The 25102-nt window shown below is 43.9% G+C and overlaps 2 protein-coding genes and 1 long non-coding RNA gene across 10 annotated transcripts in view; 1 reads left to right on the top strand and 2 right to left on the bottom strand.

Annotated features, from left to right (window-relative positions):
* Positions 1–4950: 4950 nt before the first annotated feature.
* LOC115062354 (uncharacterized) lies at positions 4951–9091 on the top strand. 3 transcript variants are annotated; one of them, XR_003842378.1, is made up of 4 exons: positions 4957–5357; positions 5581–6030; positions 8123–8207; positions 8542–9091. It is a non-coding gene; the product is annotated as an uncharacterized LOC115062354 (long non-coding RNA). The 3 variants fall into 3 exon arrangements; XR_003842379.1 differs by having other exon boundaries at positions 4951–5180; positions 8123–9091; XR_003842377.1 differs by having other exon boundaries at positions 4958–5357; positions 8123–9091.
* Positions 7926–15651, bottom strand: rubcnl (rubicon like autophagy enhancer). 2 transcript variants are annotated; one of them, XM_029531004.1, is made up of 17 exons: positions 15412–15651; positions 14384–14592; positions 13719–14097; positions 13190–13449; positions 13001–13092; positions 11855–12107; positions 11667–11724; positions 11487–11592; positions 11192–11328; positions 11049–11113; positions 10930–10969; positions 10785–10862; positions 10536–10656; positions 10247–10308; positions 9685–9841; positions 9349–9439; positions 7926–8727 (listed from the first exon to the last, which is right to left on the bottom strand). In XM_029531004.1, exons 2-17 carry the CDS (start codon positions 14466–14468, stop codon positions 8582–8584), a joined length of 2130 nt encoding a protein of 709 aa, XP_029386864.1. In that variant the 5' UTR covers positions 14469–14592; positions 15412–15651; the 3' UTR covers positions 7926–8581. The 2 variants fall into 2 exon arrangements, with proteins under 2 accessions (XP_029386864.1, XP_029386863.1); XM_029531003.1 differs by having other exon boundaries at positions 7929–8727; positions 14375–14592.
* Positions 15652–16377: 726 nt separating this feature from the next.
* lrch1 (leucine-rich repeats and calponin homology (CH) domain containing 1) overlaps positions 16378–25102 on the bottom strand; it is a 38126-nt gene continuing 29401 nt past the window's right edge. For 3 of the 5 annotated variants that reach the window (XM_029529752.1, XM_029529754.1, XM_029529753.1), the window contains 2 exons: positions 24987–25064; positions 22332–23237 (listed from right to left, as the gene is read on the bottom strand). In XM_029529752.1, coding sequence (XP_029385612.1) covers positions 22944–23237; positions 24987–25064 — 372 coding nt within the window. In that variant the 3' untranslated portion in view covers positions 22332–22943. Of the gene's footprint in view, positions 20124–22331; positions 23238–24986; positions 25065–25102 lie in introns of those variants that run through there. The other 2 variants (XM_029529755.1, XM_029529756.1) reach the window with 1 other exon arrangement.

Raw genomic sequence — 25102 nt, 5'->3', positions numbered from 1 at the left:
AGAACCCTGTGGAACACCACAAGAGTTTTGTCTTCCTGCTCTGAACTCTAATCCGGACTGTAATCAAGTGTTGCTTTCTTCTTGATGAAGCTCAGCCAAATTTCAGGAAGCATGAGTTGTTGATAATCAGAGATTCATGGAAACTTCTGGAAGCCCAACTGATAACACTTTGTCCCAAACTACACAAACTGCTCAGACATGTCTGCTAGTCTCTGATTCTGGTCTTAACAGAGTCCTGATCTGAGTTTGGGTCTCTGGGTTTCTGTTCATTCACCTGTCGACCTGGAGCGACAGGTGGTAGGCGGGGCTCCTCTCCCAATCAGGAAGTAAACGTTTTTTTGTGTGTGTGTGTGAAAAATTGTTAAACAAAATATAAATAACAGCAAAGTGTTCTTGGTTTTAGTTCATTTCTAAAACACATCAGAAGAAAACTGAAATTAAATGTTTTGAACTTAAAAAGGCTGCCGTTTGTTCCTCCACCCGTCGGTGGAAAGGACATGGAGGCCCCCCACCCTCAGTGAACTGACCGACCTGCCACAGTGGTTCAGTGGAGCCGTGAAGGTCATCGCTCTGCAGCTTCAGGGCTCAGTTTGAAAACGTCAATGAGCTTCTTGTTTCCGTTCTGCTTCAGCCGTCGATGATCCAATGAAGCGAGAAAACACACCAGCTCCGTTTGATCGCTGCTGAAAAGATCATCCATTTTTTATCAGAGCAGCAAAAAAACAGCCAGCTCTGATGATTCCCGCCATTCAGGGTCCGACCTTTGGCAGAGAAGGCCAAGTGTCAGCGCTGGACTTCGGTTTCACTGTTTCCTGTTTTAAAGCCGCTCAGCTCCACCAATCACAACGAGCTGTGTCAGATGCTGATGTTGGTTACCAGCAAGATGTTTTCATTTCAGACAATTAGCAATTTTCTCTTGTTTCAAGGACGTTTGGTTTTCTTCCAACTCAGGAAATGGCATGAGAAGGAGTTTTTTTGAAAGAAATTCTGTCCGTATTTTCTTTTAGAAATGTGGATAAAAATGTTTATGTTTATTCAACATATTATAATACAAAATCATATTCAAGGGCAAAATCAGGAAGTATCAAATCAACTTGGAAAATAAAACCTTAAATGAGGGAGAAGTAAAAGATTTGGAGAAAAAACCACTGACAACAAAAAAACAGTTGTAAAGTTACTTGAAAGAAACGATGAAGTTACCAAAATGTCTTAATTTTCCAGCTGAGTGTGAAGTCACCACACAGCTGGTCATAAAACACAAACAGGTCTGATCCGTTTGCGGGTTTAACAACGTCAGATGGATGATCTGATTTCTGGACGACACTGTGTGAATTTGTTCTTCTCACGCAGTCGCTGCTTTTTCTGTCAGACACTCTGATGATTCAATAAGATGAAGCAGCTGATGTCGACCTGCTGCACCAAACTGGGAGGAGAACACACAAAAACATAAATGGAAAGTTCATACGGTCTGAAGGTAGACTGATGCTCAATCAGGGCCAGGTTAATACAGGCCAACAGGATTTTAAAAAACAAGACATAATGAGGGGAAGCTGATTATTGACTGAATCCTGAACAACACAATTAGTGATGTTGGGGAATATCAGACATAACTGAAAAAGCCTTTACGAGAGAGAAATATTTTTCATCATTTTATCAACCCAGACAGCCTCAGTCCAGGTCCAACACTTGAATCTGTCCAGATATTTCTCAGATATCAGATAAATAAAACCAAACAGTGAATGCAGCAGAAAATATGACTTTCTCTTTTGTTTCTACGTGTTTCCCTGGAGATTGTGTTGGTGTGTTTGTGCGTCTGACTCAGACGGGGTTAACGGCGGGTTAAACGTGGTGTGGAAGTCTAAGCTGTGTTGACATGAAGACAATCTGCTCAGCAGCTGACCCCGCGGCGCCCAGATGATCAAAGAGCTCCACATCCAACCACAGATCGGCCTGCAGGTGATTCAGGTCTTCATTTGTCTGGTTTAATGTTTTTATCCTTCAACAATTCAGAGTAAAAAAGCGACGACTCCCAGTTTGAGATTATTATTTTAAAGCCTGTTTTTTTTCTCTGTAGAGAAAATATGCTTTTGTGTATTAAAAGATTATCTTAATTCAGATGATGATTCTGTTTTAATCTCTGAGTCAAACCTCACTTCCATGTTTTCACTCCAAATAAGAACAGCTGATTCTTTCACCTGAAAACTGTTTCAGGAAGTATTACATTTTAAAAGGAAAACAATCTTTGCAGCTTCATATCTGAAACCATCTCCATCTAAACTGTGGAGAGGAGCGATCCAGTCATCTCACAACAGGAGAACAAGGACCAAACTGATGTTTGACATCGTGACGTGGACATGGCCTTCACCTCCGATCTCCGTCTTCAGCCGGACGCCATCTGAACTCCACACACTCACACTCAGATCTGGATCTGGGTCCCAACACAGTCTGAGTTATTTAGATGGAGGTCAGATGTTTGTTGAATGGGAAACTCTGGACTTTTTGATCTGATCTTATCGAACAGAGTTCGTTCTCCTGCTGGTCTTCACCTCATTATTTCCTCTTCATCCTTTCTTAATAAGGAATCTGTTCATCGATAATCTCTTAATCTCATCTGTCAGAAAACTCAGTCGGGGCTTTGAAGCTGACGTGTGAACTGGATGAACCTGAGTCTGAAGGGATCATGTGTTTCTTCTTCACCGTTTTCAGCATCATTCATTGTCTCAGACATTTCAAAGAGCTTTTGATCTCTGAGGCAGAAACATTTCAGTCCAGGAGACACCAACATCCATCAGGTCTCCCATCTGATCCAGATCTGACATAGATTCAGGAGCAGATCAAACCCAGAAGATCTGAAAGAACATTTTCTACGTTTGTGGTTTCATGCTTCATCATGTTTTCAACTACAGGCAGCTGAGAAGAGTCATGTGACCCTGAAGTCTGGAAATCAAATGCAGAGCTGTAGCCTGCTAGCATAGCTTAGCATAGAGACAGGAAGAGGCAGGAACCAGGTGAAGTTGCATGAACCCGTAAAAAACTGACTGTGTGTTGTTTTTAGTTTGATGATCATTGAATCAGTGTGTTTTTTTGTTTTTGTGTGTTCAGGAGCGGCACTGAGGGGAATCAAACCAGGAACCTCTGAACCCGGTGGACCGTTGTCTCCTGTCCTCAGGTGAATGTGTCGGACCATCTGGACTCAGACGTTCCTTCTTCAGGTGTGGTGACGACAGACCACATTCACTGAAGGTGAGGGGATAGTTCAGAACCAGACTCTTGGACCGGATTCAGGACCATGAGGATGATCCTGGTGCAGTCTGGACCAGCTGGGAGGGCAAACCTGAACACACGAGAACATCCACAAATAAAGAGATGAGCTCCACATCCTGGCCCGCTGAGTCCAGGACCAAAACATCAGGAGGTTCTCCCAGCTCACTTTCTCTGGAGGGGGCCTCCATGTGGGGATGGGGGGTGTTAGTCTTCAGTCTGACCCCGGAGAGTCGGGGTGTTCGCAGGAATCCAGGAGCTCCTGTGACTCAGCTGATTTTCATTAAACAGCAACATGACGGTGACTCGCTGAGTGACAGAAACGACCACTTTGACCTCATCATCAGGTTCTGTTGCTCGGCGACATCTAGTGTTCGTAGTGATGATGTCAGCAGAGAAGGGGAAAGTGAGCTGACGTGGTCAGGATGGAGAGCTGTGTTCGATTCCCGCGTGACAGCTGCTCCACACCAAAGAGCCACAGCGACCTCAAACAGCAGAGGAAGACGTGTTCAGGTTAGTTCAAAGTGTGTGTGTGGAGGTGGCAGCTCCATAAAATAACAATGAAGCCGTAAAATAACTTCATTAATACACAAGTGAGTTGCAGGACGTATTTAAATTTAAAAGGACAACAAGGTCAACGTCAGCGCCCCCCCGAAAGAAATGTCAGCTCTTATTGAGGATGAAGCGGCACAGTGTGTGTCTGTGTGTGTGTGTGAACACACCCTGGTATGAATAAAACACTCACTCTCAGCCAAGCCATCAGTCTGACACATTGTCACCCCCCCCCCCCCCACAGAGCTGAGTTCAAAAACATGTTTGGTCTCGTTGCTGTTAAAGGAGGTGAGAAGAGCTGAGGACATGGGGGGTGGAGGCAGAAGGGGGGGGGGGGGGGGGGGGGGGGGGGCGTCCACTGTATCTGATATCACAGGTTCTTCTGGACCTGTATGAGGTCCAGTTCTGGAGCTGAGTGATGAAGTCACTGCAGGGACTACATATCCCATCAGGCCTGGGAACATCTTATCCCAAAGGAGGAACTGTAAAGGAGGGAGGGAGATCTGGATCTGCCAGGTCAGGATGACGGACTCTCAGAGACCAGAACCGGTTTCAGTCGGGTTCTGTTTGTCTGATGACAGTGCAGCTCTGGATGTGTAATTTCTGTGATTACCAAGTAAGATGTGGGACTGTGTTTGTCATCACCTCCTGTGGCGTTGTGGGTTTGTGCTCCTACAGAAACTCTTCACATCCCGCCTGAGTTTCAGATCGATTATAAAGGACATTTGGTGTTAAACTGCTGAAGGATCCAGGCTCAGTGGGAAACACACACCTGAGAGGAATGTGTGACAAACTGTAATCCTGAACTTTCTGTGGAAGCTGATTTATGATGGCGCTGGTTGGACAGCAGCACGTGGCGTTGACATGAATTACATGGCTTCATTCAGGCTCTGCTCCTTTTTCTGCAGTGGAGGGAGAATTTACTTGGACCGAGTTCAAGTTTGAAGCAGAACTTACACATATTTTGTTCAATTCCAATTTCTTAGAGAGAAAAAGTCACATTTGTCACATTTCAATGAAAATAATGAAATGTCTTTTTGGTTCTTTGTGATGTTGGCTCATTCGTTGCTTGTTCATCCTGCATAAAAAATAAAAAAATATGACTGTAAACGTCAACGCAAGGATTTGAACATAGTGAAGAAAGTCAGCTCATGTTGGAAAAGACGCTGAACTGTACAGATTGTGCCTGAGGGGAGACATTGTGTATTTTACATCAATGTTTTCAGAAAACATGTCAGTTTTCATTCAACAATGTCAGCGTTCTACACTTCAGCCAATCCCCAAGGGTCGTGTAGAGTCTGCTCCGCCTCCTGCAGGTCAACCCGCCGGGCACTCAGAGGAATGTGCAACAACTCCAGACATGCCAGGTTAGACACAAACGGAATATTTGACTTTAAACTGTAGAAGCTAATCAGCAGAACTGAGTTTGTCCAAGAGCTGAAGTGATAACATCAGAGAATATGTTATTAGTTAGAAGATACGTGAAGATAAGTCTTTATTTATCCTATGTATGGGAAATTCGGTCGATACAGCAGTAACCACAGGTAAGGAATAAAATACAAGAAATAAGAAATATAAAGAGGCAGAGCTAATGATAAAGTGACGTAAGAAATAAAAACTACAAACATACAAAAGAGGTTCAAAAGCTATGTTAAACAGTGCAGTACAGAGTATGTGGATGAGGAAGGAAGAATATCATTTAAATCAGCTACAGACAAACAGGACAGGACATTAAGGACAGACATGACACGTTGGTCTTCTCCTCAGCTGCTCCTGGAAATCCAAGCCAGCGGTTCCATCTGCTGGTGAGTCCAGCAGGCCGCAGACACCATGAGGATCCAGGCCCAGCTGCAGCTTCAGGAGCAATGTTCTTTACACAGTTGCTGCAATATTTCATAATTCTATCTGACATAAATGAAGTTGTTTGTGTTTCAGATATCACATCTGAAGGTGGGAGCTCTACTTTGTCAGTAATAGTCAACAAATAAAACAATGATTGATCATCACAGCAACAAAAGATTATCTTGACTGTTTTTCTCCCAAATCTTGCTGCTGTATTTCGGGTCTTCACACATTCAGCAGCGACATAATTCACAAACCAGTTCCTATCTCGACTTTCTTGGGAAATCGCGATTGAGTCAGGAGTCATTTTTGTTCAGGTGGAGTTGCCGTACCCAGCTGTCCAAGATGGCGGCCCCGGATGTGCATCTCGCCAAAGTAAGTTCACAGATATTCTTACATTCGTTAATGAAAACAACTGCAGGGAACTGTAGCTAATTCTCCCATCTCTCTTGAAAATTCATTCGACTCACAAGAGACCAGTAAACTCATTCTAGTCGGAAACTTGTGACGGTCAATGTAGCTCGAGTTCGGTGAAATGACGCCACAGCAATATGGCGGCACACGTGGTCTGGCGACCTACAGCCAACTTCAACATTCTGCTGTTTCCTCTTTTTCCTTTGACTAATGGAGGAGTGGACGCTCAGACAGCGTCTCTGGAACACAAGCAGGACAGTCAGGCAGCATAACTGTAGTTAACTGTCGCTGACTGTAGGTAACCGATGCTAACTGTGGCTAATTATCGCTGTTGCTAGCTGTAGCTAACTACATATCCCATCAGGCCTGGGAGCAGCATGTGGCTAACTATCGCTGTTGCTAGCTGTTGCTAGCTGTAGCTAACGGTAGCTCACAGCATCTCAACTAACAGGACAAACATGGACATTTTTCTTCGGTGTGGAATATGATTTATAATGAGTGCCAGGACATAAAACATAAACATAAAAATAACAACGTGTTGATGAATCAGATCTGAAAACTTAATCACACAAACCGTCGAAACGACTCATCAGACGCCCTTTTCTCTTTTTACTGATAAAGCTTCAGATTAATGTTGATCAATGTGAAGATTAATCAGATGGAAAGACAGTGTTCAGGAATGTTAATTTGTTTTTGGTTTTGTTTGAGCTAATCGGTCTGTTGTTGATAGAGAGCAGATTATAAACTGACATGAAACGGCAGAGATGATCCAGCTCCAGTAAAAAGCTTTTATTCTGTGAAAACCGTCATAAATAAAATGTGATCATACTTATGGTCATCGCCCTTCATGCTATTTAGCATTAGTTAAAGCCAGCCCTTTTCATTTTTATTATTTTACGGTAAATAAAAACAGAACTCTGTTTGATGTTTCGGTCTTCGACAGCTGCCGGAAATGACGTCGTAAATCAAACGCGCCATGTTAAATGCTAAGATGATGTTTCCATCACAGAAACTTTCATGATGATCGGACTCAAAATTATGGATTTTATTTTGAGCTGGATTCAAATGTAATATTCTGTCTGGTCTTGAAAGAAGTGTAGTCGTGAGGAATGAGGCAGCGAATTACCGGAGAAAAGGGAGACTTATCAGCCGACTCAGTGGCTAACTTGGCTAAACTAATTGCTAGCATTAAGCTAATATCTGCACGTCATCCTGTATTAACTGCTGACTGCGTTTTCAGATGAACTTGTTCAAATATTTCTCGAAGAGAAACACAAGTGGAAAAGATGACGGTCGTCTTGTATCATCAGCCTTTTACCGACTGTTTTTTTCTGACATTTTATGGCTGAGGTGTGTAGGTTGTAGTAGTCTTAATGCACTTTGTGTCGTAGTTGTGTTTCAGACTTCACAAATGTAAGTTTGAGGCACACTTGTAATTTAAATTCGCGGAGCATACGAATTTCTGAATGTTCATTTACGAAATCTGTACGTTGAATTCTGTGACCGATCTGACGTAGCGGGTTGGCTGATGAAGCTGTCAATCAAATGTATATTTCTGATTGACAGCTTCATCAGCCAATCGTTTTGTAATATCCGGTGACACTGATTAGTCTCTCCATACAATTGGCTGAAAGCAAAGACACCTGATTGGCTGATGAATCTGTCAATCGGAAACATCAGGAGCTTTATCAGCCAACCTGTGACGTCAGATCAGTCTCAATGAATGAATGAATGAACTTCATTTGTTGTGTTTCTGCTAAAAGCTGAGCTGATGTCATAATCACAGGAGAGTTTAGAACACAACTTCAAAATCTATATAAAACTATTTTCCAGCTCTCAGTTTGGCACTGATTGATAATAGAGCAATAAAAGGACATTTAAAATAGAATTAAAATCCAAAATCAGGCCTGGATTTTAGAGCTTGTTTCAAGTTTCACACTTTAATTTGACGCATTGTTTTAAAATTGTACATTCATTGATTAAACATTTTGACATGTCAACTGGAAAATACAACATTGATGTGCCCCTCATACTCTGTCATGTGACCTTACAGGTGTGAACGAACTTGGTGTGGGGAGACGTTCAGCTCACCGCCATGACGGGCTGCCCCGTTTAGAGAGAGGCAAGTGAGGTCTCGGGTATGTACATGCGTCCTTATTGCATCAATAAAATGTGCACATCTTAGATGGCATCCTGATGGCGTCAGCTGAGCTTGACCTTGGTTGTCATGGTTTCCATGTCTACCAACAATCAGACTGTAGATTGAGCAGTGTATCTACCTCCACTGTTACTATACTAACAGTTATTGTTTTGGGTAAAAATAATCAAATGGCTCTCATTTTGTACTGTCACTCCTGTCAGCATCAGCCCAGTGTTGCCTGGCAACAGAACCTGAGGATGAGGTCGTAGTGACCTGCTGACAGATGACATTGACCTCGTTTTAGGAAAGTGGGACCAATTTTATTTCCACAGGAAACATGTCGACAGTGTTGCAGCGGAATGGCGTTAACGTTCAGATCTGTTGACCGTCGATGGTGGTGGCGGCTTCAGTCTTGTTCCTCTTGGGCCCGTCTGCAGCTTTTCTCCGTGACTGGATCCGAGCACATTTCGGACACTTCTTCTCCACAAAGCAGTGTTTGTGAAAACAGGCCTTACACACTGTAACGACAGGAAACTGTTACACAGCTGAGGTTTCCTGCAGTTACAGAGACATCAACAGAAGTGATGCCATTTTGGAAGAAACAGGGTCTTGTACAAATATCATAAGACACTTCTCACTTTGGATGACCTCTTTTTGTACCCTTTTCCTCTGAGCAGCTGTAGAATTGAAACGCACAAAGTTGTGTGTCTGATTTCATGTGTGACACTTATGTAATGTAAGTCTTTTTTTTTTATAGAACTGATGATATGAATGTTTGAATGATAATTTGATTCTAATTATGGTCTTTTGTTTATGTATTTTACTGTTAGAGATGCAGTTTTGTATGTTCATACAATAATTAAAGTTGATTCTCCAAATGAACTTTCTATCTTATTTCCTTCACTGTTGCTGCTCTAAAAGTAAATTTCATAACTTTGATGGTGAAAATATTTAAAAGATAGTGAATCTGTGCACGTGAGGTTTGTGTCTCATGATTCAGATCAGGAAAACTAAGAGTTCTTTTTAAAGAAACGTGGCTGTGATGATTAAAATGTTCTAACTAACATTAACAGTTGGACCGCCTGCCTCCATCTTACACATCAGTCTGAGTTAAAGGTGACGAACGTTGCTGTGGTTACCTGGACATCGCCGACACACGTCGCTCTGAAAGGGGAAGATGACGTCTCTTTCTCGGCAGAACTCACAGATGAAACCTCTAGCGAGGCAGAGCTGAGAGAGAAAAACTGGTTTTTTGATTCATGACGCTGATTTTTTTTATTCATTTTAGAAAAGCAATTAAAAGTAAAAAAAAAATAAATAAATTGATGCTCCTGAATGTAAATAGAAATAAATCTTTAAAAAAACATAAAAAATGTTTGTTTCCTGTTTTCAGTTCAGTTGTGAAAATGAAAGAATCCAACATCTTTTCAAAAGATGATCAATAATCAGAATTGTTGATAAAGTTTCAGACTGACCTGGCAGTTTTCAACATGGCTGACAGCTGCATAAAGCACCGCCCTCGCCTGCGTCACCAGCTGACCCTTCTTGACCTTCAGCAGGTCGTCCATGGAGAAGAGAGGCAGTGACTTGGAGATCAGGTGATCAGGAAGCTGCCCAAACTCCATCATCTCCCTCAAACACATTTTAAACAGAATTTACAGACAAAGCAGTGAATCTTAGCTGTGAGGCTTTAACTCTGAACTGGATGTTTTTAAAAGGATTTCTGCACTTTTTTTGTTGTTTATATTTACTCAGACAGATTTGTTTTCTTGTCTTGTCAAATTTTTGCTCGAACCAAACTGACATTTCTGATCCTCACAGTTTCCAGCAGATGATTCTCAGCTTGGTGGTATTTCTGTAGTTTTTATTTTATGTTTCTTGGATGATTTGATGATTTGTGTCTTCATTAATGTCTCTGCAGATGTTCTGCTGTGATAACGTCACTGGAGGGCGACAAACTCAACACACAGCAGCTCGATCACTCAGATTCAGCTGCTGTGGTTTTCAGTGTCTGCAGGAAATGGGATCTTCACTTACCTTCCTGAGAATCTGCAGCTGTTGAGCAGCTTCCTGATGCAGATCAGCTGATCCTGCAGCTCCTGGAGACAGAGACGGACAGAAAACGACAAAACTTCATAAAGAGTGAAACTAAAGAGAAATAACTTAAATAAATATTTTACTAACACTTAAACAGCATTGACAAACAAAGAAAATCTGGGATATAAATCAATGAGAAATATCAAATATGTTGATGTTTAAATTCAAAGCACAAAACTGATACTAATCTGGAGAATAATCACTGATGATGCATCGACCTTGAACTCACCCTGAACTTGTCCAGCTCCTTCACTCGGCTGCAGAGCGTCTTTCCAACACAGGTCAGGTCGAACAGAGGCTGAAACCAGACGGAGTCCAGCAGCTGCTTGGAGAAGTCGCTCACAGGATATCTGAGAGGAAGACCAAAGAGTCCGTTCATCCACACTGATTCTTCTGTCAGTTCAGTGTTTGATAAAAAAAATAAATCTGCAGTTAATGTGAATAATGAGAGCAGAAGCTGAAATCTGAGTGTCCTTACCGGTTAAAGTCCCAGGAGGACAGAACTCGAGCAGGAATCACCGACTCAGAGCCGCCGTGGCAGCAGTCACAGAAATATCTGGAAAATATGAGCTGATTCACATGAACTGAAATGTAAAGAACATTAATGTCACAGTTTGACTCACCTGCCCAGGTAGTCGCAGTATCGCAGCTTCTTGATGTATCCTGGAGAGACAAAGAGTTTATTAATGACAGCAGTTGGTCTGTTGTGTGTCTGACTGTGTGTGTGTGTGGATGAACTCACGGGGCTCCACCTCCGTCCCACAGCCAGCACACAGGAAGTGCTGTAAGGCCACGACCTCGCTGCGTCTGAGGAGGAAACGAACGCCGTCACGTCTGTTTGTTGTGACTGTGATGTCACTGTGACGTCACAGTTTCTCAGCCCACCTGAGCGTCGGCTGAACAGTGAAAATGATCTGGAAGCGAGGAGGGGCCCAAGTCAGGGACCCTCTCATCCTGGTCCGGAGCCGGATCTCCTCTGTCAGGCTGCCGCCGCTCACCGCCACGGCTCCCGTCCCCGGCAGCTTCAGACAGCAGAGACAAGAGGGGACAGTTTACGGTCCAATTAAAGACAACCAGGAGGAGAAAGTAGAAAGTATTCTGGCCTGGACTGAAGCAAAAGGAGGCAGTGTGACTTGAATGAAGGGAACGTCACGCCGTCGTCTCATCACCGTGCTCTCACCTCCTGAAGCGTGCTGCGGAGGCTTTGGCGTCCACGCTGAGGCTCACTGGAAGGAAGCCAGCTCGTCTTGAACTCCAGCACCAGCTGCTGGGCCAACCACTCCGCACTGCATGATGGGAAAACACAGAGTGAGACGTCGCTCTGGAGACGGCGAAGGGGGTGGACGTTTGGGCTTCTTACTTGGGAGACGGACTCTCCCGAGAATCTCTGGGCGTCACTGTCGCATCCAAACCGCTTTCTGAAACCAAAACCAAGTAGTCAGACTGAAGCGGACTAACTTTTAAAAATGTAACTTCCTGTTGGGCCGGGTTGTGTTGCTGATGTTTGGGACGTTGGGATGTCTAAATCTTTGACCTGAAGAAGTTTACCTTCGAAGCCGCTGTCGGAGGAGAGGACAGAGAACTTCTTTGGCTGATGTTCGGCCTCGTCTTTGTCGTTTTGGTCCTGTGTGTGTTGTTTTGTGCGTCTTCGTGAACACTGGCCAGCTGTGCTGCAGCTGTGTGTGGGGCTGTCCTCTGCAGAGGTTGTGTATTTGTGTCGTTTTCGGTCAGAGCTCAGAGTCCACTTGGCCGCTTCCAGAACCTCCAGGACCAAATCCACCACGACGAAGTGAGCGTTTTCCTGCAGAGGCCAAACAGACACGTTTACATGACACCTAAAAAACCGAACTTTTGCTTTAGTCCGACCAAAACCAGACTTTTAAAGTATATGTAAACACGTTAGCTCGACTGAAGTCGAGTTTGTAATTGTCAGACCAACACACCCAGATAATGTGATGGACTGCTCCAACACACCTGATCAGACGATGACGAGCTGATGATTTGAATCAGGTGTGTTGGAGCAGGAAACATCTCGAACCTGCAGGCCAGCAGCGCTCCAGAACCGGAGCTGGAGGAGGTGATCTGCACATGTGCGACAGTTTCTATGACCCGTCGAATGGCATTTAAAATATAAAGTAAACGTAGGAGGTCAGACAAAAGAAGCCGGCTAACTGCTAACACGTCCAACACGGCAAAGTCTGAAGCAAAAGTTTGTGTTTGGACGGGTGCAGAGGCTAACGTGCTAGCTCACCGGTACAGATCACCACCTGTCGGAGCGGAGGCGACACGATGTCAACAAATAAATCGATTTCACCGGGACGAGGACAGAAGTCCGATCAGATGGCTTTATCGAGCTACAGCCATGGGTGTGGTTGGTGACAGTGACATCACAAAGTCCCAGAAGTCCTGACGGCTGGTTTTAAGGTTCAGGTTCTGAATCCAGACCGAGCTTTTCTCTGTGGACTGAGACCGCCAAGTCTTTAACTGTGTAAATGTAGAACCTGGACCTGATTTAGAACCAGACACCAGATGGAGGTCTACCTGTAGACTGTCTGAACCTTTAATCCCCATTAAAGAGTCATTTTCATATTTTCAGACGGATCAAGAAAATCTACGTCTGATGTGATTCTTCTGAGCCTGTAGTGGATTCTGTTCTATCGCGTTCTGAAGACGCTGATCCAGACCTGCCCTCACCTTGTCCAGGTCACAGCTGGTTTTGAAGGCGTCTGCAGAGAATTCTGGGATTCCGCTGTGAGTCCTCAGTTTTCTGTTTGGAGATGATCGTCCTGGAAAAACACAAACTTTCATTTTTCTAACTCAAACTGAATCGTCCTGATGATGAACGCTGCTGAGCAGGAAATATTCTCCTCGTTGATGTTCTACCTGCTGTATCATAGCTGGCTTGGCCCCGCCCCCTCTGCTCCTCAGCCAATCTCTGTTGTCCACTGAAGGGCAGGTGGAACAGCGAAATCAGGGATTGGTTCAGATATGATGAGACTGAGACGCAGTGTGGCTTCTTCTCCTCCTGGACTGAGGGACACAGGTGACCGGGTCCTGGTCTGGATCCCAGATCCTCCAGACTGGAAGCTGATGGATGTCCACACTGATCCGGACTCAGTGAACCAGAATCAGGAAAGTTCAGACTAGAAGAGGAAGCATTTCACAGTTTATCAAGAGAAGAAGAGGCTGGTGGAGCCCAAACTTAGAGCTAAAACAGAGAGGGCTCTGCTCACACTGACACCTGGTGGTCAGTTATTGGAGGTTTAACAGACAAAACCTTAGCTCAGTGTGACAAACCACAAGAAAACGTTTTAATGTCATATTACACCAACCTGGAGGTCAAAGGTCAAACCAAGATGTCCTGTTTATTTACTTTGTGTTTGTGATGCAACAGGAACTGAGTCCTTGTTACCTTGAAGGACCAGAGGAATCCGGTTCCTCCCCGTGCCAGGAGACGGGCCGGTGACGTCTGGAGACAACCGGGCTGCTCCTGGGGAGGAGGAACCCTCCAGGATCTGGATTCTGAGGAGACAGATCCTCCCTGCTCCTGACTTCAGCTCCTGAAGGACTCAGCGTCCTCCTCCCACCTTCCTCATCATCCTCACCTTCACCACCAAGACGGTTAGCAGCTTTGACAGAGTCGGACGAAGCAGAGCTGGACTGGACCAGGGACCTGGTTTGTGTCCTCTCTGGGGACGTGGTCTCTCCTCCAGAGGATCCGGGTGGCGACAGGAGGAGCAGCGGGATCGATCCTGGACCAGCTGACTGATGGTTTGGATCAGATGGTTCTTCTGGAGGGAAGAAGTGATGATTCATTGATAAGAATGTAAATCAGAGCGTCTCACCGTCACTGAAGGAGGAAAAGGGGATCAATAATGACATTTCAAATTAAAAGCCTTTTCACTGACAGAAGTTAGTGAGAGGAAGGTGAACAAAAGCCAAAAACAGAAATGTTATTATGATCTAAAGAACTTTTTATAGAATCACCACAAACAAAAAGTGATGTTTTGGTCTTTTTCAGACAGCTGAAGTTAAAAGAGGAAACTCCTCGGCCCATCTCTCTCCTACCTGACAGACCTTTGGGAACAGCTGTCGGTGTGTCCACACACCAGCTGGCATATCCAGGCCTGCAGACAGAGGACATGTCCCTGAAGGTCCCCATCTGTGGACCGGAGACGGCTCTGGTTCAAACTTCCTGCTGCAGCAGCTGTTTCCGAGTAAGAGATCCGTCTAGAGGGAGTCCATCAGGATCTGGTCTTCGGTGACTCACACGTCCTCCTTTCTTTCTGTTCGGAGACGTGAGCAGGACGTTTTATCAGTGCTGCTGTTATTCCTCTGCTCGAGATCGATTTATGACAACATGATTTTATGGTTTTACTGCAGCTGCATGGAGGACATGCAGCAAAGAATCGTGGTTCAAAGGTCAGACATTGACCTCATTCAGGACTAACTGTCACCGTCAGGCCATCAGTGTCTCTCAGGATCAACTCGATCATTAAAATCTGCTCATTTCACAGGAAGCAGAAATTATACAGTTTGTTGTTTCAGTTATGTTTGGATAATTGTAAAACTGTACTTCTGTTTTTATTAACCTCAACCTGGCACTGCGGCATCATGGGAGATTTCTGTGTGCAGTCAGAGCAGAGAGTGTCCTGTTAGCTGCAGTGTAACTGTGAATGTGAAGTTATTCATCATTGTTCACGAATAAACAAGAACGATAAAACTGTAAAACACTGAGTTCACTTCCAGTCTCCAAATTATGAATTCTAATAATAATAATAATAATTAACCATCACATGAGTAATTAATTTAAATCAGATTTTATGTTGAAAGAGAAAAAAATGATCACCTGAAGGAATAAAATATTCCCCCAAATTTGGAGAACGATCACATTTAGTTTCAGGTTCAAGCTATTTAATTTGTTGTGTGTTTAAAGAAGCTGATTCAGTTTAAACACTCAGCTGAACTTCCTGTTGAGTGCAGAAGTTGTGTCTGATTGTGACTGATAACAGCAAAGATATTTTCAGTTTTAGTGGAATGAAAGTTGACTGAAGCAGAACAAACAGGTGAAAAGCTCCTTTAAAAAGATTCAAGAAAAGACTCACCGGCTCATAAATCCTGAAGTGACGCTCAGAGGAGAGCCGCCGGGCTGAAGTCCTCATCCCCCAAAAAGTGGCGCACAGAAAGGAGGAGGCGGCAGGTTCGGGCCACTTCCTGTATTCAAAGGTTTTTTCTCTGTGACAGGACGGATCCTGCTCCCTGTACTGACCCCCGACCCCTGACCTCCAGCCGTTCACCACCAACCATCCTGTAAAACATTACAGATCTCAAGAGTCATTTCTTCTTTAAACAGGTTCTCTGACAGGAAGTCTGTTCCAGCCAAGTTTTTTTTGGTCCTGATTTCTTGCTTTAAAAAAAAAAAAAACCCAAAAACAATTTTTTAACCGCAGCAAGAGAAGTTTCCCTCCATAGAAAGATCTGATCTGCAGCTGCAGCAGAAAGAGGAAGTTGACATTTTGAAAGAAGCAACTCAGATTCAGACCGACAGGAAACATTATTGAAGTGCCTCCTTTTTAAAAAGCCTGAAGGTTCATCCACTGACGACCAAGACAGAAGCCGAAGCACCAATCACATGTTGTGGTGCTTTTGTGTCTTTGTGTTTGGTTTGTGTATCTGATGCTGATGGCTCAGCTGATGTTAACACTGAATACTGAACCTGCCGGGCCACCGTACTGCTGCACGGACACAACTGACCTGAAGGAGGACTTCCTGTTCTGTCGGCAGACGGGAGCTGCTGACCGCCATCATCGTAATGTCCTGCTGATGATGTCACTTCCTTGAGCTCACGCCTCTCCTCGGGTCGCCCTTCCAGCCTCACCTGGGCACTGCCCATCATCACAAACATGTCACTGTTTCTCACGAGCTGCCCCCCCATCTAATCCTAAATCTATAATTAATATCCAGAAAAACACTGAACACATTCTGTCATAGCTTTAATTAACCAGCTCTTTAATCTGATAATAATTATTATTATTTGTTAGTTTTAGGTTTCAAATATTTTTATATCTGTCAGTTGGAATGTTCATTCACTTTAAACTCCTTCAGCTGAAACCATCAAAGTATTTTTGCATCTTGTGCAGAAATGACACGTGAAGATGATTTTTAAGGTTGGACTATTTTCACTATTTTAGTTCATGAAGTAATGTAAAAAATAAGTTAAAAATAAGTGCCAAACTAATGAACTGGTCAGTTCCAGTAAAGTGGAGCTATTCTAGTTTGAAAGTTTTTCCTTCTGAAGCTCCAATAGAAGTGTTTGTTTTGAAAGATGAGGTCTTTACTGATGAAGTGGTGAAAACACAGTACAGTATTTACAGTATTCACAGCAGTTAAGGCGACATTAAAGAGACATTTCATGCATGAAAATTTGAGCTGCTGTACAACAAATTACACAAAACGTTCACAAAAAGTTACAAAAAGGGAATGTTACATCAAAATCTCCACAAACCTGAAAAGAAGTCACATAAAAATAAATTTGTTCCCAGAAAAGTACAAAAAGTGTGAGTACAGGCTGCTTCAGTATAGACTGTATATACAAAACAACAACAGCAGGATTTAAACAACTCTCATCAGCATCACATTTTTTAAATCTAAACTCTGTTCGCTCATTTCAGGTTTCATTCTGAGTGATTGAAGATTCTCTCAGTTGCCAAAACAAAAACATAAATACAGAAGTTTAAAGTGCAGAATCAGTCGATCACTGAAGCTGTGATTGGTGGAGAGACGCAGAAAGGCAAAGTGGATTATCAGACTTCGTCCTGCTGCAGTTTGAGCTGACTGAGTGCGTCGGACTATTAGGAGACATTAAACTGTAAACTGCGTTATTGCTGCCCAGCTGTTAGCTTCAGGCTGGTTAGCATGCTAACTTCAGTAGAATAAAAGATAAATGCACAAAAAAAAGTGAAGGCCTGCTTCCGTCCGTGGCGGAGGATCTTTGTGATGTCACAAAATCTTTTCTCCAGGGGTCCATCGGCAGCCCCAGGTGGTCTGTGGGTAAATAAATCAGCACAGACACCGTCTCCGTGATAGTGAGCAGATGGACAACCTTGAGTTTGATTCCTGGACCCTTTCCCGCTTTTCATTTTGTAACCTAAAGATCCTGTTTGACCACAGACTGATCCAATAAAGACATAAATGCAGTTTTCAGAATATGCTAATGTTAGCTACATAGCAACAGCTAAACCTACAAATGGCACCTTTAAAATCTGATATCCATAAAACCACATTTGTGTGATTACTTCTCCAGCTGACCTGGACATCGATACGGTTCTGATTTTGATTATCTATAATCATCAGCGATTGATTATGAAGATTTAAAGTGAGTGTTGGTAAAATATACAGTACGTGAAGAAAAAGTGAAAAACACACAACTCACTGCTGTCAAATATTAATTCATCTTGTGATCAATAATGTACAAAGGTTATAGTTCACAGGAGAGAAAAGCTTTGTTTTGGCAACTGTGAAATCCAGTGGAAGCTTTTTTCCTCTTTTTCCTGCTCAATCTTTAAGTAGCTCCAGCTTTGGATACCAAGCTGCATCTTCTGTACAAACTGATCCGGACACGCTCGCTCAGACAGTCCTGCTGGTTCAAAGGTCAGACGGAGGAAACGACATGATCCCAGAACCGTCGAGTGTTTTAAAGGGGCAGCAGGTGAATCAGCTGTTGCTGTTAAAGCAGAAAAACAAAGCCAAAGAATGTGGCAAAATAATAATTCATTCCAGGCGTACATGTGATCAGTGTCCACTGATCGGAGTGTCTGGAGTTCGATTCCCGCCTACTCTGACGGGATCTTTGGCACATCAAGTGTGAATCAGGAAAAGCACTGCTGAACGAGTGAAATCATCTTCAACTGTAAAACTATTTGGGTCAAACAGACACATTTTGTCAGTTTGTGATAAAAACTTGAACCTGCGCACACGCTTTGTTAAAGTGTGTCAGCTATTGTTGTGTTTGTGGTTTTGGACAGCAGACAGTGACATCACAGTCAGCAGAGGTCAAGAAAGGTGAAGAATTAGCTACTGCCCCTTTAAAGCCTCTGTTGGTTCAGTTCTGTACACACACACACACACACACACACACACTGGAGTGACAGTGTTGTAAACCATCGGAGTCTTCAGGGATTCGAACTGTCCTGTGAAGACCTTCAGTATTCAGGCCGTCTGCTCATAGTGCCGCTGTAGACCGCTACAGAGAGAAACTGCTTTGATTGGCACCTGGGTGAGTGACACTAACCCTCGGCCCCGCCTCTTTGCCCATATTTGGACGGGCTGAAATGTAAGGGGGCGGAGTCAGACCAATCTCTATTTACAGTCTACAGTCTGAATATCTGCTGCCAATCTCCAGCTGCAGAACTGCACTCTGGGTAATGTAGGCACCAGGAGGAGGGACAGACGGCGTTGTTCTGCTTCTTTGTGTAGCGTTGTTGTGTATCTCTGACTGTGCAGACAGGCTGAGTTTTAACTGACTCACAACTCAGACTCTCAGGACAAAAACACATCCAAGTTGGAGAGAACCAGGACCAGATCAGACCCAGAGAGACCTGGTGAAGTCAGAGTCCTGGTCCACATATCAAACATTTAGAACACACAATTATACCTAAAATATATTAGAGAAAAATATCTTTGGGGCGTGAACAACAACCCAAACACCTTATTTCAGCTTCTCTTTGTATCATAAATATCTTTTTGTTTAAATACAAACTGTTTCCCTCTGAATTAATACTTTTGGTTTTATTCTGTCAAACACATCATCTGAAACCGCAATTAAAAAAAAGAAAATCTATAGTCTATAATCAGGTTTGTAAAATCAGACTTACTGGAAACAGGTGAAGGGAGAAGATGAAGACTGACAGTATCAGGGCCGCCATTACAACAAAAACTAATATGGCACAAAGAAAGGTCATGAAGGAAGTTCATCATTTAACTGTTTTGGAGAAGAAAGTCAGAATTTTAGAAGAATTAAAACCTGAAAAAATAACTATGAATAAAAACTATTTAAATTTTAAGTAAAACTTTCATTTTTCACATAATTTTATACAGTTTTCCTCCAACTCTGATCAGGGGTGTGAAATGAATTTCTTATTTGTTTATAATCTGTTACACCAAAAACCTTCCCATGATTCATTAGGAGTCCTACACCTGGACTCCTAGGTCCAGGAGTCCAGGAGACTGTTGTGTTGTTTCGATCCAGATGCCGGATTGATTGTACTCTGACTGTCTAATCGGATTCATCTATTTTTGTTCTTCTTTTCTGACTGAAAGAGCGGCCCTGACACTGTAACCACCTTTCGGTACCAACGAATGTGAAAATGTTAGTTTTTTTGTATTGATCTCTTCAGTCTGTGTCTGTTGTGTGTTTCTTGTGTTCATCTGAAGAAAAGATTGTCATTCACACAAACACAAACATCATCTACCAGCAACCAGTCAAACCGCTGCGTTTTGGCTCCTGCGTTGATTTGAGAGCAGAATAAATTCATGTGGATCAATCAGAGAATCCACTTCTGACCATTTGGCTCTTTAAACCGTCCTGCACCTTTAAACAAATAAAACGTTACTGAGAAGGATGAGCGTGACCGCAGAGGCGTGTTCATGGCGTCTAGCGTCCGTCGTACGGGTCAGCCGGTGGAAGTGTCGCCGTCTCCGCCGCTCACGTCAGGAGGGTGTGTTGGGACGAGGCCTCGTCCACCAGGGCCTGCACCGTGACGCTCACCTTCACCATCCCCTTCTCCTCCAGGATGTGGTGGGGGAGGCAGAGTTTGTCCTGCGAGGCCGAGAGGAGGGACGGAGGAGACGACAGGACGGACAGGAGGACACGATTTAGTCACAATACTGAGACATTTTGAGATGTCAACACAGACTGAATGACCTTTTCTATAGTTTGATTTTAATCAGCTCTGCAACACCAACATAAGGCTTCCAGGAAATAGCCACATCCCTGAGCGGCCTGATGACGAGGGAAAATAACAGCCAGGTTAAACTTTGAAAACCTTGAATTTAAAGAGAAGTTCAACATTCAGGGTGCTAACCTGCTAAAACACAACCTGGAGGGACCTAAATATGAGCCCATCAGGACGTCATCTGTCTGTGAGCTCACTAAGTCTAAGTCGGCCATCTTGAAACCAGAAGAAATCATATTTGGAGGAGAGGCGGAGCTCACAGACTAACAGTGTTCATGTGCGGATCTTTCACTTCCTCAGGACCTGGTTCAGTTCTTTACAGCCTCCACAGTAAAACAGACAACAGGCCTGAACTGCATTTATTACCTCACAAACCGTCACAGATCATACACAGTCTTAACCCCCCGACAGGAAGTCCACCCACATCAGAACAACATTAAAAGATCAGTGTCAAAAAAAAAAAGAAGTGAGAGCCTGAAGGACTCCAGAAGGTGAACTGAAATAATCACAGAAACAAGCAGCTGACGGATTCATGTCAGATATTCTGTGTCCTGTCCAAAACAACCAATCAGCTGCCGGGCAAAGTCAGCAGGAAATATCAACGGAAGCCCCGAGAGGCAAATGAAAAGATAAAGAAACTCTGATTACCCACTTCCTAAATCTGATCGAATTCGTTTTCTGTCCTGTGTTTACGATTTAAGAGACAAAAAAAACCCCAAAACATTTTGCCAGAATAACATTTCATAACTTCTTTTTTTTACTTTTAAAACTGATTTTGTCCAAAAGAGTCTCACCCTAACCCTTTGAAACTAGGAGGGAAAATGATTTGATCAGAGTTTTAGTGAGTGAAGCTGCTAAATCTGAACGTATCAAACATCTTAAGAAGACTAATATCTTAAACCACCTCGTGTCTATAGCCCTTCAGATATTCCCCAAAAACTGTCCCATTGCATATCAGCATACAGTCATGAGTTTTAAATAAATAAAGAAAATCCACATTTCTGAAAACATCATACTGAATAATTAGACATAAAATTATGTGAAATTACTGAGTTCTGGCTTCCAGTTTCTCTTCATAATGACAACCTGGAAAATCCTGTTTGTGCAGCGCCGCAGTGTTTAGTTACCGAACCTCCTTTTGTGGATCATGTGCTTCTGCAGTCCGACTTACAGTCCGACTGTGGCCCCTCAGCTTCTAACGGTGCAAAGTCAGAGTTAAATATTTAGGGAATGAAAACGTCCCACAAAAACAGCTGGAGGTCAGAACTTCAGCTCCAAACGTCTGACTATCATCTGAAACTGAACCTTAAATATTAATGTCACGTCGACACTTCTGCTCACATTAATGGCTGATTGGAAGTTGGCGGGCTAACTGTGTTAGCTGTTAGCTCAGTAAACTCTTCCAAAGACTGAAGGTGACTGAAAGTTAATTATTCAGGCTGAATCTTCAGCCATTAATGTGTTTGGTCCTTAAAGTCCTTTGACACTGTGCTTGTAACCCCCCCACCCTCTGCCCAGTCAGACTGACTCCAGCTTTTTCCCACCACTGCTGCCAAATGTTTCCTTTAGTGGAACGTGTCGAGTCTCTAAAGATCAGAGAAGTGCCACGAGAAAACTTCTGTAGTGAACTTTTCTGTTGACACAATAAAAATGGACTTAACATTCGACATCCATAATGCTTAACAGGCAGATCAACTAAACCATCTAAAAGTCCTGAAATCAGAGATATTTTGTGTTTCAATAATGTTTGCACCAACAACTGGAATCAGCTGTTAGCTGCTCTGTGTCTCCAGTTCAAACCAACTAGACTGAGGCGTTCCTGAAGAACCGAAACACGAGGTCATATATCTCTGCTTTAAATGACAGAGCTCCTCTGAACTGGACTGTAACTGAGAGAAAAGAGGAGAGGAAGAGGAGAAGAAGAAGAGCAGAGGAAGAGGAGAAGAGGACGAGAAGAAGAGGAGAAGAGGAAGAGCAGAGGAAGAGGAGAAGAAGAGGAGAAGAAGAAGATGAGAGGAAGAGGAGAAGAAGAGGAGCAGAGGAAGATGAGAAGAAGAGCAGAAGAGGAGCAGAGGAAGAGGAGAAGAAGAGGAGAAGAAGAGGAGAAGAAGAAGAGGAGAAGAAGAGGAGAAGAAGAAGAGCAGAAGAGGAGCAGAGGCGTCGGCTCATGTTGATTCTGCATTCGTCTCACATGGGACTGACAGCCACTGATCTGGTTTAATCTGGTTCCTGACACTTTATTGACCCATTAAGGAAATTAAAATGGTTTGGAGGTTGGTCTTCAGTAAATAATCAGATTTATTGATGCAAATGTTCTCAGAAACAGTGAAGGAAAAGCTCTGAGCTCTTCTGATTGGCTGGCCTGTAGTTTCTGGAGCTCCAGGTGGAAAACTACTGAGATGGAGTCCATAAAACTCGACCTTTGACGTGAGAAAAGGACCATAAAATATGGACCTTTTATTCTTTGTAATGGAGCTCCAAACTACGAGGCTGTAACTTTAGTAAGAACACCATCCAGATAAACTCAGATTCAGAGCTCTGGATTTTCTGTTTCATCCAGAGGGAACAACCAAAGCGTCAGCTTTCCCATGTGACAGAAATGCAACAGAAATAAGAAGGAGGAGCCTGGGCAGGAAGAGGGCGGGGCAAGCAGGTATCTGACTGACTGGAGGATGTTGTCACGGTTACGTCATCTCACTCCAACTATAGGCTACAAAGAGCAGAACGAGGCAGAGGATGTGAACCAGGCTCGAGCCGACAATGTCCCAGATTTGCCAGGCAGGAGGCGGAGTTTGGGTGGTCACGGAAACCAATGAGCGAGTCTCTGACACCCCAGAGGAGGCGGGGTTTGGAGACGAGACTGGCTCCTCCGGCTTCCTGTCTGAAGAAGTTGTATCCAAGGCAACCAGTGACCGAAGTGTGGCGCGAAGTGGCTGCAGACGGCACTGGATGATGTCGTAGGGTGAACAGAGCGAAGACTGGCGCCCCCATTAGGAAGGAAGGAGGAAATACAGGATGGAGGGGAAGGAGGGAGAAATGTAGGAAAAAGGAAATGGAACAAGGGAGAAAGGAAAGGAAGCAAGGGAAGAGAAAAAGAGAAAGGAGACAAAAAAGGTGGGAGGGAAATGAAAGATTCAAGCAAAAAGGTCAATGTAGGAAATAAGAGGCGAAGGACACAAGGAGAAAAGGATGAAGGAAAAGGAAAAGGAGGGAATATGAGGAGGAAATATATTCCCAGAAGGTGAACCAAACAGGCGGGAGGAAGAAAAGGAGGAACAAAGAGGGAATGACACGGAGACAAAACAATGGAAAAATGAGGAGGAGGAAGAAGACGTGGTGCGATCCAGCCAGAAAGAAAGAAAGTAAGAAGAGAAAAGGAGGTTAACCAATGGACGCAGAAGTCAAAGGTCACAGATAAGAGTGTGAACTGGTGGGATGAGGCAGGGGTTACCATGGCAACGAGCAAGTATGCTTGCTGAGAGAGGAACAGAGAGGATGCACAAACATCTTCTCTCCCCCAGGAAGCAGACCACAGCGAGGAGGTGAGGTGGCTGATGGGAGAGCCAGTGCAGTCAGCGCAGCACGATAACACTGAAGCTTTTAGCGGAAGCAGCCGGCTAGTTAGCAACGTCCACACAGAGGAAACAGTCAGCAAGCAGGTCAAAGGTCAACCACACAAACAGCCCAGACCCAGAAGAAGAAACTGATAAAAACCACAGCTGAGTAAAGTGGAGCTGATCTACTGGCTGAAAGACTGCTGAGAAACATCACAATGGTTCCTCTCTCCTGACACTGGATTTCCCAGAATGCATCAGTGAAAGCAGATTCAGGATGGCTGCACAGAGAAACCTCGTTCTCCAACACACACACACACAGACTGAAGCTGCTGTTCTGACGGACTCCCGTCATGATGGAAGAAGCGGCAACGATGACGGCGGCGATGAATCGGCATAAAATGTCAACAATAATGATTAAGATCGAAAAATAAGGGAAAGTTGAACCAGCTCTGGGATGAAAGTTTTCATTTCAACATCAAAATAAACTATTTTTCAAATTTTCTTCTTCAGGATGTCACTTTGAATTTCAGGCAGGTCACATGACAGGAAGTGTGCCTCCAGATCTGGTTCACAGTTCAGAGTCCTGCAGAAATCCTGCACCTCAGTCTCAATGTGTATTCAGGAGTCGTGCTGATTTTGCAGGACACCTTGGAGGGGGGGGGGCACTCTGACGAACTGGGGGTGTTTTCAAGATGGAGGATGAAGACAAGCTAACCATAGACTGTGTTGAGGTTAGGGGGCGGGGCTACTGTTTAAAAGACAAGTCTGGTTTGAAAAAATAAAGATGACTGACAGACAAAATACAAACTACGGGATTCATCTCAGGGTTGACAACAGAGACCAACCTCCGGATCATTGATCCTGAAGGATTCTCAGGTAGCTTCTTCGGTTTCTAACGGACTTTCTGGACAAGCTGCTGAACGATCACTGTGCATCATGAGGTCAGACCAGAGTCAGGACCTCTAACCAGCTTCGACAGGGATTTCAGTAACGTATCTACACAGTCATGTTGCATTTAGTATAGCAGCTGGATCTCTGCAGTCCTGCAGGTTTGTTTTGTGGTAAATTTTGAGATAAATGAGAGGAATCTTAAAAACAACCCCAGTTGAGAGAGATGGTCAGACCGGGTTAGGGCGTCCTGCACCTCAGGGTGGAGGACACACTACTCACCTCGGGCACACCGATCTTTCTGCAGGCGTCCAGGAAGTTCTCCACATTCCTCCGACACTTGGCCATGCTGAGTTTGGGCTGGAAGCATGAAGTCACACAATGTGTCAGTTACACAA

The sequence above is a fragment of the Echeneis naucrates genome, chromosome 21 (assembly GCF_900963305.1).
Source record: "Echeneis naucrates chromosome 21, fEcheNa1.1, whole genome shotgun sequence".
NCBI classification, from domain to species: Eukaryota; Metazoa; Chordata; class Actinopteri; order Carangiformes; family Echeneidae; genus Echeneis; species Echeneis naucrates.
The sequence above is the reverse complement of the archived record's forward strand: the minus strand, read 5'-3'. Positions and strand labels throughout refer to the sequence as shown.

Bases quoted from the DNA above. Each gene is read 5' to 3' on its own strand.
- rubcnl (XM_029531003.1), bottom strand. From the start codon at position 14,468: ATGGGGACCTTCAGGGACATGTCCTCTGTCTGCAGGCCTGGATATGCC. The intron at 13,450-13,718 runs GTAACAAGGACT...TTCCTCTTCTAG, and splicing joins GATTCCTCTGGTCCTTCAAG to TCTGAACTTTCCTGATTCTG. The intron at 11,725-11,854 runs GTAAACTTCTTC...TTTTGGTTTCAG, and splicing joins CTCCGACAGCGGCTTCGAAG to AAAGCGGTTTGGATGCGACA.